Source organism: Pelophylax lessonae, assembly GCF_965119305.1.
Source record: "Pelophylax lessonae genome assembly, chromosome: 1".
Lineage (NCBI taxonomy): Eukaryota > Metazoa > Chordata > Amphibia > Anura > Ranidae > Pelophylax > Pelophylax lessonae.
Window position 1 is genome coordinate 100,764,576 of NC_138768.1, and position 15,308 is coordinate 100,779,883.

A 15,308-nucleotide genomic window follows, 5' to 3' on the forward strand; every position below is an offset into this window, starting at 1 on the left:
ATCGATTCAGTTGGCAGGCAAACGGTGAATTAAATGCTCCGTTTGCCTGCCCACTGAATCAAGCCTCCAACTGTGAGGAAGTCATTCATTAGTAGTGGTATTAGTATTGCCACTAATGAATGACAGCTTTCCACTAAGGACTGTGGTCTCTAGGACTCTGGCAGCCACCAGAGTCTGAGCAACCAAAGACACATCCCAGCCCCAGTCAGCATGACCATATTTGGTCAATGACATCATCCAGCATCCCCAGTACCTTTGTTTTACATTCTATTGCTGACTGGGGAATTCCCTTGCCTAAAGTAAATGGGGGCAGGGATGTGGGGATTAGGCCCCTGTCTTCATCAACATGGTAGTCAGGTACTTTGCCAGGATGCCCCCTTGGTATTTTTTATGAGTTGGGCCCACAGACACTGCCCCCCCCCCCTTTTACTGACCAGCCAGGCTGCATGCTCAAATAATGGTTTGGTATGGACTTTGAAGATTCTGTTTATTTGCATGTGTTATCACCTTAACATCTATAGAAGACTGGAAGTATGTCTCCTACTTCCTTTTTTCCCGTTTGAAATGTCACTTTTGCTTTAGGCTCCATTCACACCTGAGCATATAATTTTCAAGCGTTTTTTTTTTTTAGCGTTTTTTCAGGCGTTTTTTGGGCATTATTCAGGCATTTTTTTCAGGCGTTTTTCATGCGTTTTTTTCAGGCATTTTTTGCAGGTGTTTGGAGGCAGGCATTGGCATCTAACAAAAACACTGGAAATCTGCCAAAAAAGAAGCTCATGAACTTTTTTGAGCTTCAAGCGTTTTGCTTCAGGCGACAAAACGCTCATATGTGAACAGGGGCCATTGAAATTAATTGGATTTTGCTTGTTGGGCATTTTGAGACTTCAGAGATGAGCGTTTTACGAGTTGAAAAACGCTCAGATGGGAACAGGGCCTTAGTGTATCGTACAGGTGCACTATATCACAGGCAGGTTTAAGACATCCCCCTAGCATGTTATTTATAGTAAATGTGCATTTTTAATGTCGCCTTTTAAGCCTATTTAAAAGTGCTGCTCCCCGTTAAATGGTATTTTTTCTTTTTTTTACATTGGTAAACGTTCCCCCTCGCAATGCCTCATGTCCTTTGTTTGATACTCCCTTTCAATTAATTTGCAGGGTTTGTTTTCACCCTTCTACTTATACTTCAATGGTGTCCAAGGAAGGTTCCCAATTTATAATTTCCTCTGACATTGATAAGGATTGCATAGATACCAACTGCTTGAAAGTATATCCTCCCCTGTGAAGTGACAGGCAGGCCCCCAGCTTTGATCAATAGTGCTATCTTCCTGGTTTACTGAAGGAGCATGAAGGTTGTAGCTGGGCTCCTGCCTAAATTGCTTTGTGGAAAATCTGGCTCTGCCTATATCACTGGTCATCATATTTTCCTAGTCTAGTAATATTTGTTGATATTATTTTTTTAATTATATTTTAGTATGATTCTGCAGGACCTTTAATATGCAATAAAATGTTTCAGGTAATTGCTCCTTTTGCAAAAAATGATATACTAGTGGTATATCCCCTGCGCCAGTGGATCACCCTATAAAAAACTCAAAAATTAGTGCTAAAAGGGGTGGGAAGCAGCTGCTATAGTAAAGTGCTAGTGAATAAGTAGGGAGTAACCTTGAAAGGATTACCTCTATCGCTTGCTCAAAATAAAGTGCAATTTCTTAGATACAAAGAATAAATTGTAGACCTATAATTCTAAAAAAACTTAATAATAGTGCTTATATTAAAGTGTATAGATCAGTGCAAAAATGAGTGAATAGATTGGTATAATATACAAAAATACTCATTCAATAGGTTACACACTGTAAAAAATGTAAAAATGTATAAATTGGTGTATAAAAATCAAATATATCAAGAAAAAAAATGTTTTTCAGTTCATACGCAGTGCATGAGATATGTGAATAATCTCATAAATGTTCCACACAGTTCATAAACAAATGTGACTTTTTGTGACAAAAGTTCAAAAGGATTAGATAACTTTGTGCAGTGCAAAAGTGCAGGTGCTCAGTGCCAGCCTCTCCAACCGGATACTGGTGTCACTTTAGATTTCCACCGTGGCTAATAGTAAAATTGCTCACTCACCAGACCAAGTGAGTCTTAAATGCCATATGGGATTATGACCACATAAGCTTTTAGATGACCCCCAGGGTCGGGATGGACTCCCTCCGGGTGGGTGCTTCCTTCTTACTCCAGTGCTATCACTCCTCCGCTGCCCTCCTTCGGCCGGATATGTTGTAAGAAAGGGAAGCTCCAAATAGTGCAGTACCGTTAAAAGTATATTAATTGCACACAAAATCCAGTTACAGGAAAAAAGGACAAGTAAAAGGTATAAAACGCTGTCACATACAAAGCTTGTGGAGTGGAGAGCGGTACTACTGGTTGCGTTCCACCCAGCTCATGTGACGTCATGATGTGCGTTCCATCTAATGCGTTTTGTCATTGGTTGACGTCTTCAGAGCTGAAAAAATATGTCCCTCCTAGCACAAATCCTCTCCTCCTCCACTCCATATACCACAGTTTACTCTCCCAATCCCCCATCCTAGCACATATACCTCCCACAAATTTCCCCTCCAAGCACAAATCCCCCCCCCCAATCATCCCTACTAGCACAAATTTCCCCTCCCCCCAAAAAAACCCCTCTACTATTACCCCTCTACTGTTTTACTTTTATAGCACAAACCCCCCAAATCCCCACCCCCTCCTAGCACAAATCCTCCTCCCCATTCCCCCTCTCAACACAAACCCCACCCACCCACCTACCTCACCTGACCTGATACCACAGTGCCCAGGGCAGCTGCTCCTCCTGCCCACCCCTTGTTTCGGCCATGCCCCCTATACCTCCTAGTTTGACAACAAATAGCTTACAGTTACCAATTCTATCGCTTAAGCTTGGAATAGAAACAGGGTCACTTAGCTCCCCATCTTCCCAGCAGCACTCACTCCCCTTTCCTCGCTGCTTCTCTATATTGCCATGGCCGATAGGACTGGAAAAGAAAGCCCTGTGTAACCTCCAAACCATCCTTAGCAAAAGCAGGACACGTACAGGACTGTGTTATTTGACAATAAATTGCAGGTGTGCATTTGACAGGGCAATAAATGCTTCACTTCAGATGATGTCTGCTTCTTGGCATTCAAGCTAAAGGCTCAGAAAGAAGTAAATAAAACAAGGTTGTTGGGCCCAGTAGCAGATATTACTGTTTTTGCTGTACCACTGTTTCTATGGGATGCTGCACTTTGCATATCACCTTTGTGCTGCCTTAATATTTTGTAGCAAACCTGAATATACCTTTAAAATTAAACATGTCTTTGTAAGTGAGAAAATGAAACATATAAGAAGGCTGTGAAAGTAGTTTGTGAATGGATACCACTGAAAGTAAACCACATAAAAGAGCAAACTCAAACACCTGCAAAATACATGCATATGCCAGAAAATTATTACAACCTGCAAAGAAGACTGAGCCGACATGAATGCTGTTTGGCTTCTACTGATTGCTGCAGTTATTCTGCAAACTGGAAACTGTAAGTATTTCTATAATATCTATCTTAGGGCCACATTCATAGGAATGTAATATTTTATTAAACATAGCTGCCTAAATTTTGACCTGAACCCATGTTGTTTGAAAAGCTGGAGACAATTTTTGGCTGACGTGTTTGTTTGGCTCAGAACAAAAACCCTTAATTAATTATTTTTTCTCCTAACATAAATCAGAGTGGGGTATGGGTCCTGAAAAAAAGGATTTTGAGCTTACATAGGAATCTTGCTTTAGGTGCTCTTTGGATATATTTACTCAACATGCATGGCTAACATTCAACATTCTAAGTCACCTGTATGAAAGTTTTGAGTTTCTCCATTCTACATTTTCCTGCACAACACACTGGATATAGAGCACACATGGATGTATGAAGGTTCACTTTCTACATGTCAGTCTTCCTTTACTACTCCAGTACAACAACCTTTAGGTGTGACCCAACTAAACACATTACAAATGTCAGGACACAGTTGTCAAGATTGACCTTCACTGCTTTTTGTTGACTACTCTTTTTATTGTTATATCACTGATGGGGCAACATTTCAGACATTACAATATAGATCATTTGAACATGTAATAAATACTTGGTAAATGAAAGAATTTCCTAATTCCATGGTCCTATGGTTCTTTGGCAGAATTAGGCTGCAATACTCACCCTAAACGAACAATGCAATCCCCCTATGCATACTGCATTTCGCATTTGTTATCATTAGTCCTATAGCAAGGGTGTATCAACTAGTTGCTCCATATTCCCACACAATAAGTTGGAAACTACTGGAGTTTTCCAAAATAAAAATGAGTACAATGTTGAAGCAACTGTTCAGTCAAATAACTTGGCTTCCAAATGCAGCTCTAGAAAACTCAGGTTTCTTGCCAATGTATGTATTGCATCTGTATATTTAGCCTGGAGTTTAGCACAATCAGCTTTACTGCTCACAATATAAAAAAAATGGCAAGTGCACATATTATAATTTGCTTTTATTATCAAAGTGCATTTAGACTGTCAAAGTTATTATAACAACATAATTATTATTAATATTATGGCTGTTATTATAATCATGTAACCTATATCTCTCTACTAGCAACCATTAAAGCTAAACTCTAGTATAGCGGCTATTTACTCAGTGAAAATGCATATGTGGGAACTGTTTTACTTGCCAAATGAATTATAATTCTTTTCATTTTGAGCTATTTTTGAGGCATGCCTGGATGCCTAAAAAATACCTGTGCTAGGTAAGCGCATCAAGCTCTTTGACCTCTACTGCAGCAGTAATACAACTTCCTGATAAAATACCCCCAGCCACTTGATTTGAAGGTGAATGGACAGCAGCAGACTGAACAGATTATGGCTCATGTTCACTCTACCCTCCCTCCCTGTGAACATGTTCAGTGACAGCACATTTTTACTGCATCAGGGCCTAACTGCACTTCTACTCTTGTTTTTCCTCTCACAGTTCCTCCGTGTAGGAGATTATCGAAGACTGATATCTAGACAGATTTATGTACATATACTGGGTGCATTAAAATACATTTCATTATTTATATTTTATGAGGGCATACATGCAATAATTCATTGTTCTGTATGGGGTTTAGCCTAAAACAGACACATTTAGGAGTCAGGTTCAGTGCAACTCCTCTCATTTTCAGAAATGATTTTGTTTGAAAGTGGGTAAAAGTTTAGAAGCCCAATTATGCCAGGAAATTCATATGCTATATCAGTTATCACGGTTAATGTGTTTGTACATTTGACAAAAGCTGTAGGCTGTTTTGATCACCCAGCTTGTCAGCTTGTATAGGGTGACCAAAAGATAAAAAAACAGTGCAAGGCCTCTGACCTTCTTTGCTAAAAGTTTGCAAAAGACATACAGTATCAGATTGTGCCTGATAATATTGGGGTGATGCTTCTAGGGACAGAAAGCCTTTATGTCTAAGACTGTTCAGGTATCTCAAGATTATTATTTTTAATTTTATTATTATTACTGCAAATCATTTTGTTCTAAGAAAAGCAACCCTGATTATCTATACATGCTAAGTATACGACATTCCTTATTTTTCCATATTCCTTATTTATCTCATCTTTATCTCAACTTACTGCTCATGCTTCTTTATGGTAAAAAAGGTTGAGCAAGACTTTTTTATTTTGTGTTATCTGCAGGAGTCAAGGAGAACTTTGGCTCCTTACTGTAACAAAACATTAGTGGAAAGATTTTGCAAAGGTTTTGAACTTTTAGAATCCATGTATGCTACATGGCTAAAGTATGTTGGTATCGATCCGTTATTGAGTTATTTTCTAATTCTAATTCTAAGAGTTTAGGGAAGGTAATTTTCCGTTCCAGTTTGACTGTGTCCCAGGGCAAGACATGGTTTAATGAGGTTAGTAAAGCCCCGTACACACGCAACGATTATCGGCCGACCGATCTTCCGTCTTTTGTCCAGAGTTGTGTTTTGTTGGTTGGAATGTGCCTAGACTGCACACGAATTTTCTCGCCCAACAAAATTTACTTCAGAAGTGATGTCATGTGTTGGTTTGCTTTCTTTGTGTTCTTTCTTCACTGAGCATACCCAGACTTGCTCATTAGATTTTTCCCTGTCGAAATCTGTACTGACTGCACGAAAATCGGCCGTGTTTTGACGGCAGACAAAAATTTTATAGTCTGCACACCAGATTTTTTTCGGCCGAAAAGTCGGAGTCGGTTGTCGGAAGCATCATACTAACAAGCCAAAAATCGGCAGATCGGTCGTTGGATGAAAATTTGTGGTACAATAAGCAGCGCTAAAAAACACTAATAACAACATAAAATCATTAGGGAGAAAATCAGAGTCCATGCACAAAGCCCGTGATGAGAAGTGAACACACTTTCTGGCAGGATCAACAGGTGCTCTAAGTGTTAGAATCCACCACCGAGTGAAATGGCCTCTCACCTTAGGCTTATTGGATATAAGCATATGACTCAAAAACTCTTATAGCGATCTCCCCTTGGTGGATGGGATGTACTCCTTCTTGTACTTCACCTCCAAGAGACCTCACACTGAACAGAAGCAACACCACAAAGTTCCCAAAGCGGACCATGTACTGCTCACAGATAGGCTTCAACCAGCAACTCCCCTTGAAACCATGAAATAGGGAAAAACACCGGGCAAGCCCATAGCGTGATACTGATAAACTTTATTCCAAATGAAGTTAAAAAACAGCCTCTTACTTGTATTAAAAGGTGAAATCGCATCAAACAATCATGCCGACGGGTCCCGTAGGTACCTCACCGGATCTCCAGACAGCAGTGGGCAACGCCTGTAAGCTCCTCCTTCCCCCCGGACGCGTGTCGTCCCCCAATGGGCGGGGACTTCTTCAGCGGTATGTGAAGGTAGGTAGTAGACGTTGCCCCTTAAATATACCGCCATATCTGCTGATTGGACCGGAACTCGGGATCCTCTCATTGGATGACCTCCATTGCTAGGGTTTTAGAGTACACTTCCGCTCTCTATAGGGCGGAAATGACGATGCCCCATGTTTGGAGACCGCCCTATCACCGCTCTAGGATTGGATGAGCGGACCGGATCCTATTGACAGCGGCTTCCTCTTTGTATAAGTACGGAAGACGCCGCCACTCTATTAAGAGAGGGAGCGCCCACGTATAACGTTAGATGACCGCCCCTTCCTTCCTAGTCCCAGGGAATGGCCGGAAGTAAACAATACTCGATCGTGCTAATGAGAGTCCATGGTTCCTCCCATATTTGCACAACTGTCAGCATCGTATATATTAGAAATGACACAAAACAGGATGTGACTCTTGTTGGTCTAGAATAAAAAATAAATAAAAGAATATGGCTGTATGAATCAAACAAAAGGTAAAATATGTACCATTTATAAAATGATGAATAAAAGATATACTAAAAAACGGATACTTGCAGGGGGGAGGGGGGCCTGGCAAAAAATGGTGGTATTCCTCCATTTATTCATCAACCTTGCACCCAAGACAGGTGCAAAAACCCTAAGAGACCTCTACCCTATATGTCCCTGTATCCTTAGAGTATTTATCATATTATCATTATAACAGTAATTGGATTGTTAAAAAGATATAAAAAGTTTAAAAACGGAGCCGTAGACGTCCCACTGTTGTCTGGATCACATAAAGGACCTAAAAAGCATATATAAATAGATATGAAATCAAAACATTATTATCGGTCGGAAATAAAACAATTGAGGTCAAACTCCACGTTCAGGCCTCGGGGTACCCCCACTTTAGTCTCGTATATCCAAAAGGACTCGTGTTGACTTAACTTTCTGATCAGGTTACCCCCCCTCCAATGTTTGTGAACTCTTTCTATACCCCAAAACTTCAAATTCCTAGGGTCTTTGTTATGGAATTTTTTGAAATGTTGGGTCACATGATGGAGTGTTTTTCCTTTCTTAATGCTTCGGACATGTTCAGCAACCCTAATTTGCAGGGCCCTTGATGTCCTACCTACATACTGCAGGCCGCAGTCACATTCTAACATGTATACTACGCCTGTAGTCGAGCACGTGATCAGATCTTTAATTACATAGCTCCTACCTGTTGCATTTGCTATGAACTCCTTCCTTCGTTTTAAATTCCCTTTGGCTGTTCTACACACTATGCATTTGCCACAGGCATAAAAGCCAGATAAATATGGCAACAAATTGTTATTAATCTGTGTAGGTGGGTCTACTACCCCTGGGGCCAGATAATTCCTGAGAGTAGGTGCCTTCTTGTACACAAACAATGGTCTAGCAGGTATAATTGCTCCCAGGGTTTTGTCCTGTTGAAGGATCGGCCAGTGCTTATTGAATATCTTTTCGATTTTTTTGTGCTGGATGTTGTAGTCTAGTATAATTCTGATCTCATCATTCTTGGGTTTAACTACTCTAGGGGCAGTTGACAGAAGTGATTCTCGATCAATAGCCTGGACAGCCAACCTATCCTTTTCGAGCTTATCTCTGCAGTATCCTTTTTGCATAAATCTGTCACTGTAAACCTGTGACTGTGATGCAAAATCTATGTCGGAGGCGCAATTGCGCCTTAAGCGCATAAACTGACCTTTAGGAATATTGCAGAGCCATGTACGGTGATGGCAACTGTCCAGTGGAATGTACGCATTCCGGTCCGTGGGTTTGGAAAAATTAGAGGTGGTAATTTTGTTTTCAGTGACCGAAATGACTAGATCTAAGAATACTACCTTCTCTTTGCTGGTGGTCCAGGCTAAGGTGATATTTTTGTTGTTGTCATTTAATCTGTCCATGAATTTATTTAGACCATCCATATCTCCTTCCCATATAAGGAACATATCATCTATGTACCTTCTGTAGCATGTTAGCTCTGGGGGACGGTCTTTAAATACCACTTCTTCCTCCCAGTGGGCCATAAACAAGTTGGCCACACTGGGAGCGAAACGTGCCCCCATTGCCACACCTCTGGTTTGTAGATAATAAGTCCTATTGTACCAGAAATAATTCCTAGTAAGACAGAACCACAGGCTGCTCAACAGGAAACTTCTTAGCTTTCTGGGTAAATCAGACTGGGAAAAAGCCCATTTGACAGCTGCTTCTGCGGCGTCATGTCCAATTATGGTATAAAGTGAACTGACGTCCGCAGTTACCAAAATCGTGGAAGCTGTACATGGGAACTCGTGTAGAATCTGTAAGATGTGTTTAGTATCTTTTAAATAAGACTTGGTTTTCACCACCAAGGGTTGCAAATATACATCTATGAATTGTCCTAATCTGGACGTCACAGATTCTATCCCATTCACGATGGGTCTACCGGGTGGATGTTCCTTGTCCTTATGTATTTTAGGCAAGAAGTATATTATAGGGGTCCGACAATATAAGGGGTCAAGGTATAAAGACTCCTTTTTATTTAGGACACCTTTCTTCTTACCAAATTCAACCAAGGTGTTTAGTTCTCCCTTAAATTCCGGAAGTGGATCGCGTCGTAAGATGTTATACGTACTGCGATCCGAAAGTAGGCGTGCCATTTCATTTTTGTAGTACTCCTTACTGAGGACTACAAGGCCACCTCCCTTGTCTGCCGGCCTGATGACAATCTCTTTGTTCTCCTCAAGAGCTTTTATTCCGGCTTTGATAGAATGGGGGTCAGTCACTTTCCTTACTTTCAGGTCCTCTAAATCCTTAACCACCATATGTTTGAATACATCTACATATTTGTTTCCTTTATTTTGGGGGTTGAAGGTTGACTTGTTCCTCAGATTGGTGTGCTGAGGAACTCCAGAGGGATTGGTTGAAACCGAGGAGCCTATAGGGGGGTCAGAGGAATTCTTCATAATGGGGTTGGTCAAACAATATTTCTTGATATTGAGGGAACGGATACATTTCTGGATTCCCACATAGGTTTGAAATTTATTTAAATTTCTTACCGGTGCGAACTTAAGCCCCTTATCAAGGGTCTTCAATTCATCCTTTCCCAAATGTACACCACTTAGATTGAAGATGCCGGACCCTACCGGGATCTTTTTCCTCTGGACCCTCCTGCCTCCTCGGTTTCCTCTCTGTTTCTTTTCCCTCCTTTTCCCCCGGGGGTGCCCTCTCCCGGTGCCCTCCACCAGTTCTCCGACTGGTTGTGAAATGGAGGAGGGGGGCCCCTCTCTTGTCCCCCCACATTCCCTAAAAAAGGATTCCCATACTGACTATTTTGTAAGGGATCGAACCTATTATAGGTAGCTACCTGGGCATAGGATGGGTGGTTCCCTTTATTGGGAAATCCCCGGTTAGATTGGCCTCCTCTTTGAGAATAGGCCGTGCCCCCTCTTCCCCGGCCATTCCCTTGTAATGTATGCCTGGGGGTTTGTGGGCGATCTATCTGGGGATTAGGGTACTGTTCATTGTAATAGTTATTCGACGGGGCGGGATAATTATTTGGCGGGGCGGAATAACCACCTCTCCCTAGGGTATTAGATTTTCCTCTACCCCCTCTACCTCCTCTCTTCTTACCCCGATTTTGATGCCCTCGTTGGTAATCTCCGTTATAATATGGGGCCGGTGAGGCTCTCCATACTTCACTAGGGGCTTCTCTCTGTCCTGGTGCTGGGGTAATAGGGGGGTCTTGTGAACCTTCTCCACCATCGTCTATCTCTATATCTCCATTATCAATGTTCTTTTGCCACCTATATATATTATTATCGTGAAAATCTCCATAATCCCTACTGTATTTTTTCTTTTTCTTGTTTTGCGTTTCTGTGTCCCATTTGACCAACCTGTTCTTTAATATCCCTGAGAGTCTGACGAACTCTTCAGTTTCTTTATGTGGTTCTAGGGAGGTTTGTAACTCTTTGATCTGGGATTCTATGGTCTTTAATTTGCGCTTTTTCCTTAAAAGGAGAAATTCGATTAGCTCAAAACCTTTCTTGGAAAAGAAACTTTTCCATTCCTCCATAGACTCACTGTCTAACAGTCCGTCATTAGGTGGGAGATCCCACCTGAGGCGTCTAGGGATGAGATTTTCGCGCAGATAGTATTCAAAGGTAGTAATATCCCACCATAGTTTAATCTTTTTCTCAAGCGCATAACCTAGCTTTTTGAAAGCGGAGGACACATCCCCCTCCCCATTGGGTGCTGGGGCGCTTGAAAAAATATCTCCCAAATTAATCTCCCTTTTTTCAATATAACTGAAAATTTCCATAATACCTGCAGCCAGATATAAGTATATTGAATAGCCAGAAATATGAGAGAAAATAATATCGGCGCAGAAGGACAATAATAAATCGAAAAGCAGCTGCACTCCTCAGGTCAAAATACAATTCCTGTGTAAATAATATGTGGTACAATAAGCAGCGCTAAAAAACACTAATAACAACATAAAATCATTAGGGAGAAAATCAGAGTCCATGCACAAAGCCCGTGATGAGAAGTGAACACACTTTCTGGCAGGATCAACAGGTGCTCTAAGTGTTCGAATCCACCACCGAGTGAAATGGCCTCTCACCTTAGGCTTATAGGATATAAGCATATGACTCAAAAACTCTTATAGCGATCTCCCCTTGGTGGATGGGATGTACTCCTTCTTGTACTTCACCTCCAAGAGACCTCACACTGAACAGAAGCAACACCACAAAGTTCCCAAAGCGGACCATGTACTGCTCACAGATAGGCTTCAACCAGCAACTTGGTTTCAAGGGGAGTTGCTGGTTGAAGCCTATCTGTGAGCAGTACATGGTCCGCTTTGGGAACTTTGTGGTGTTGCTTCTGTTCAGTGTGAGGTCTCTTGGAGGGGAAGTACAAGAAGGAGTACATCCCATCCACCAAGGGGAGATCGCTATAAGAGTTTTTGAGTCATATGCTTATATCCAATAAGCCTAAGGTGAGAGGCCATTTCACTCGGTGGTGGATTCGAACACTTAGAGCACCTGTTGATCCTGCCAGAAAGTGTGTTCACTTCTCATCACGGGCTTTGTGCATGGACTCTGATTTTCTCCCTAATGATTTTATGTTGTTATTAGTGTTTTTTAGCGCTGCTTATTGTACCACATATTATTTACACAGGAATTGTATTTTGACCTGAGGAGTGCAGCTGCTTTTCGATTTATTATTATCCTTCTGCGCCGATATTATTTTCTCTCATATGTTGGATGAAAATTCCCTGCCAATTTTGGACGCGTGTGTACGAGGCTTAAGAAGGAACTCCAGTGGGCTGCAAAGAACCCTGAACTCACCTCTACTGAACACCTTTGGGATGAAATAGAATATGAATATGAGCCAGATTTAATTGTCAAACATCAGTGGCTGACCTTGCAAATGCTCTTTTGGCTGAATGGTCTCAAATTCCCACAGACATAGTCTAAAAACTTGTGGGAAGCCTTCCCAGAAGTTTGAAGGCTGTTATAGTCACAACGATGGTTGGGAAGGGCAACTCTGTACTAATGCCCTGGTTCTGTAATGGGATGTCCAATAAGCTCATATTGGTTTGATAGCCAGATGTCCCTAAATTTTGACCATATAGTCTAAAAAAACTTGATTTCCATTGCAGAAATAAATGTAGTAATTTATTGTTTTAAATTATAGGTGTGTCTTTGGAAATTGTTGGAGGAAAAGAGGCTGGACTAAGGCCATACATGGCCCTAGTGAGAACCCCTGGAAAGACCTTCTGTGGTGGAACTTTAATTAAACCCGACTGGGTTTTGACAGCAGCTGAATGCACAGTGTAAGTAGTAATTAATACCTATATATATATTTTTTAAATTAATTTAAATTTGCACCACTCAAGAGTCAGCTCTCTCTACATAGTTTATTTGTGACATTTAAAGGATGGCTTGCCAAAAAAAATACAAAGGGCTCATTATCCTGAACAACCCTTTTTTGGACTCTGAGAAAGTCTCATTCAGAGTTAAAGCAAGGACAATAATAAAGGTGGAAGAAAATCAATGACTCTACATGATATGTTTTAGGCATGCCCCTTCCGAAATAAGAAAATATTTGGATGTAATCTTTATAAATGCTTTCAGCCAACAGCTTTAAAAGTCAAGTAACTCCTCGCCAGTTACATCACTTTCAGTAGGTGGTATCCTAAATACAGGCATACCCCACTTTTAAGTACACAATGGGACCAGAGCATGTATGTAAAACGAAAATGTACTTAAAGTGAAGCAATACCTTTTTTCATTTCTCAATACATGTAAATACACTAGCTCCATAGGAAATCTTGGTCAGCTTGACATGGCATTGCTCCCCAACCATGTGACAAGGACACCAAACAGGATATGTTGTAGTCCTGGGTCCCCTCACGGTGCTCCCTAAGTTTGGTATCCCTGTCACTTATGGTTTGGGAGCAGTGCCATGTCAAGCCGACCAAGATTTCCTATAGACGCCAATGTTAAAAACCGGGAGTAGTGTCATGCCAAGCTGAACAAGCTGTGTCCTTACTCGCGAGTGTACTTAAAGTGAGCCAGCGGTCGCATTTTCCAGGACATGTTCCAACACACGTGTGACGGAAATTTGCAACACGATTTTAATTCTTCATGTTTGTGAGTATGCATTCAGCATTTTATTAAAATATTTTAAACAGTATCACGGGTAATGCACTAGGTGTTTGCGCCTCCTTTTCCTTTCTTTTATGCATCCCCTTTGGAGTGAGCGCTTGGCGGATATATCTGTTTAAAGCGGGGTATGCCTGTAGTATGCAAGTTAAAGTGGCAATTTTTAGGCTATATTAAATAAGTCTTAAAAATAAAATAAGAGTAGGTGCTAGCCCAAAGTGTTTGTCAATAGACCAACAATAGTGAAAAAAACAAACAAACATATTGACATGCAGTCCCAATCACGGAAGTGACTGTGCATTTGTGTTAATAGTTCATGTAATGTGAATCAAATCACCAAAAAGATTCCAATGTGAATACAATATGATGCTGGGAAGGACTTGGAACTGCACAGCGTTTCAAACAATTGCAATTTGTGTGTTTGCTTTTTATTTTATTATTGCTTAGCACCATTGGGCATTTTAAAGGGGCAGCTGCTCATACTAATATGTTCACTAGTGTTAGGGTGAGGTGGAAAACAACCTTGCTCGCATATATATTTTTCTATAAATTGGGGAGGGAATTTATAATTTAATTATATTTGAGATTTCCCATTAAAGGTTTGTATTACACCTAGTGCTCACTTTTTAAGAGTTGAATATTAAATTAGTCTATATGACCAGCTCTTGGTGGTATGCCATGAATATGTAACTGGCAGCCCAATGCCTCATGGACTAACAGTTCCACATCTGCAGCCTTAACATTAAAATATATTTCAGTATTATCTCTATATTACTTCAGATTTCTGTGACAAATCGTTTTTTGGGAAAATTAAGTTGCATACTCAATATATGTCAAATGTTAGGAAAATTGCATATCTATTTTCTGGGATGGCAAAGAAGGACATCTTTTACTACAAAGATTTTCAAACAAAAAATACACTCTTGTCCAAACTCTGGTCCTGCAGTTCATAAAAAATACAAGAGCAAAAGACTAGCAGTAGTTAGTCACATTAAGCTGGACTTGTTTGGATGATTATTTCCAGCTACTACTATACAGAAAACACACTGCTGGGTAGTGTGACTCCCTGGCATTGTTTTTATACAAGTGTATACATTACATGTACAAGGTATAAAAAGAGTGCTGAAAAGAAGGTCACATGTATTTGGTTCTAAAGGGGGAACAGTTGGGAGTTGTGACATTTAGCATAGTAAATGCATAGAAAAAACACAAGTGAATTATTTAACATGATATTTAAAAAAATGTTGTACATTTTGCAAATATATATGTAGCACCCTCCAAGTTAGGTACTAGAGTGAGTGTGTATCGTTTTTGGTTTCTCTGCTCTAACAGGGGGAAAGCCAGGCAAAGTTACGTGCTGTCTGCTTAGGCCTCATGTACACTGCTACTTGTAAATGGACGTTTAGGAGCAGTTGGGTGTTTTTTTCAGAAGCCCCTGAACCCACCTCTATGTTATCTTATCTGTCCATGTACACTGCGTCGTTTACAGTCATTTAGAGGCAATTGAGTTCAGTGTCGTTTTTTGGAAAGCAATTATTTGCGTTCAGGATGTTCAGAACGTGTGTTTACCGGCGTTTCAAACGCAAAAACGCGACCGAACGCGTTCACCCGTGTTTAGCACTTGCGTTTTCATGAGGCCTTTTATATCTATATATATATTGTGTGTATATATATATATATATATATATATATATATATATATATATATATATATACGTGTGTGTGTAT

At 40.6% G+C, this 15,308-nt stretch overlaps 1 protein-coding gene across 1 annotated transcript in view; it reads left to right on the top strand.

The window, feature by feature from the left end:
• Positions 1–3,465: 3,465 nt before the first annotated feature.
• The window catches only part of LOC309555661 (granzyme A-like), a 46,376-nt gene continuing 34,533 nt past the window's right edge, over positions 3,466–15,308 (top strand). The window contains exons 1-2 of the mRNA XM_082257693.1: positions 3,466–3,564; positions 12,610–12,748. Coding sequence (XP_082113819.1) covers positions 3,510–3,564; positions 12,610–12,748 — 194 coding nt within the window. The 5' untranslated portion in view covers positions 3,466–3,509. The remainder of the gene's footprint in view (positions 3,565–12,609; positions 12,749–15,308) is intronic.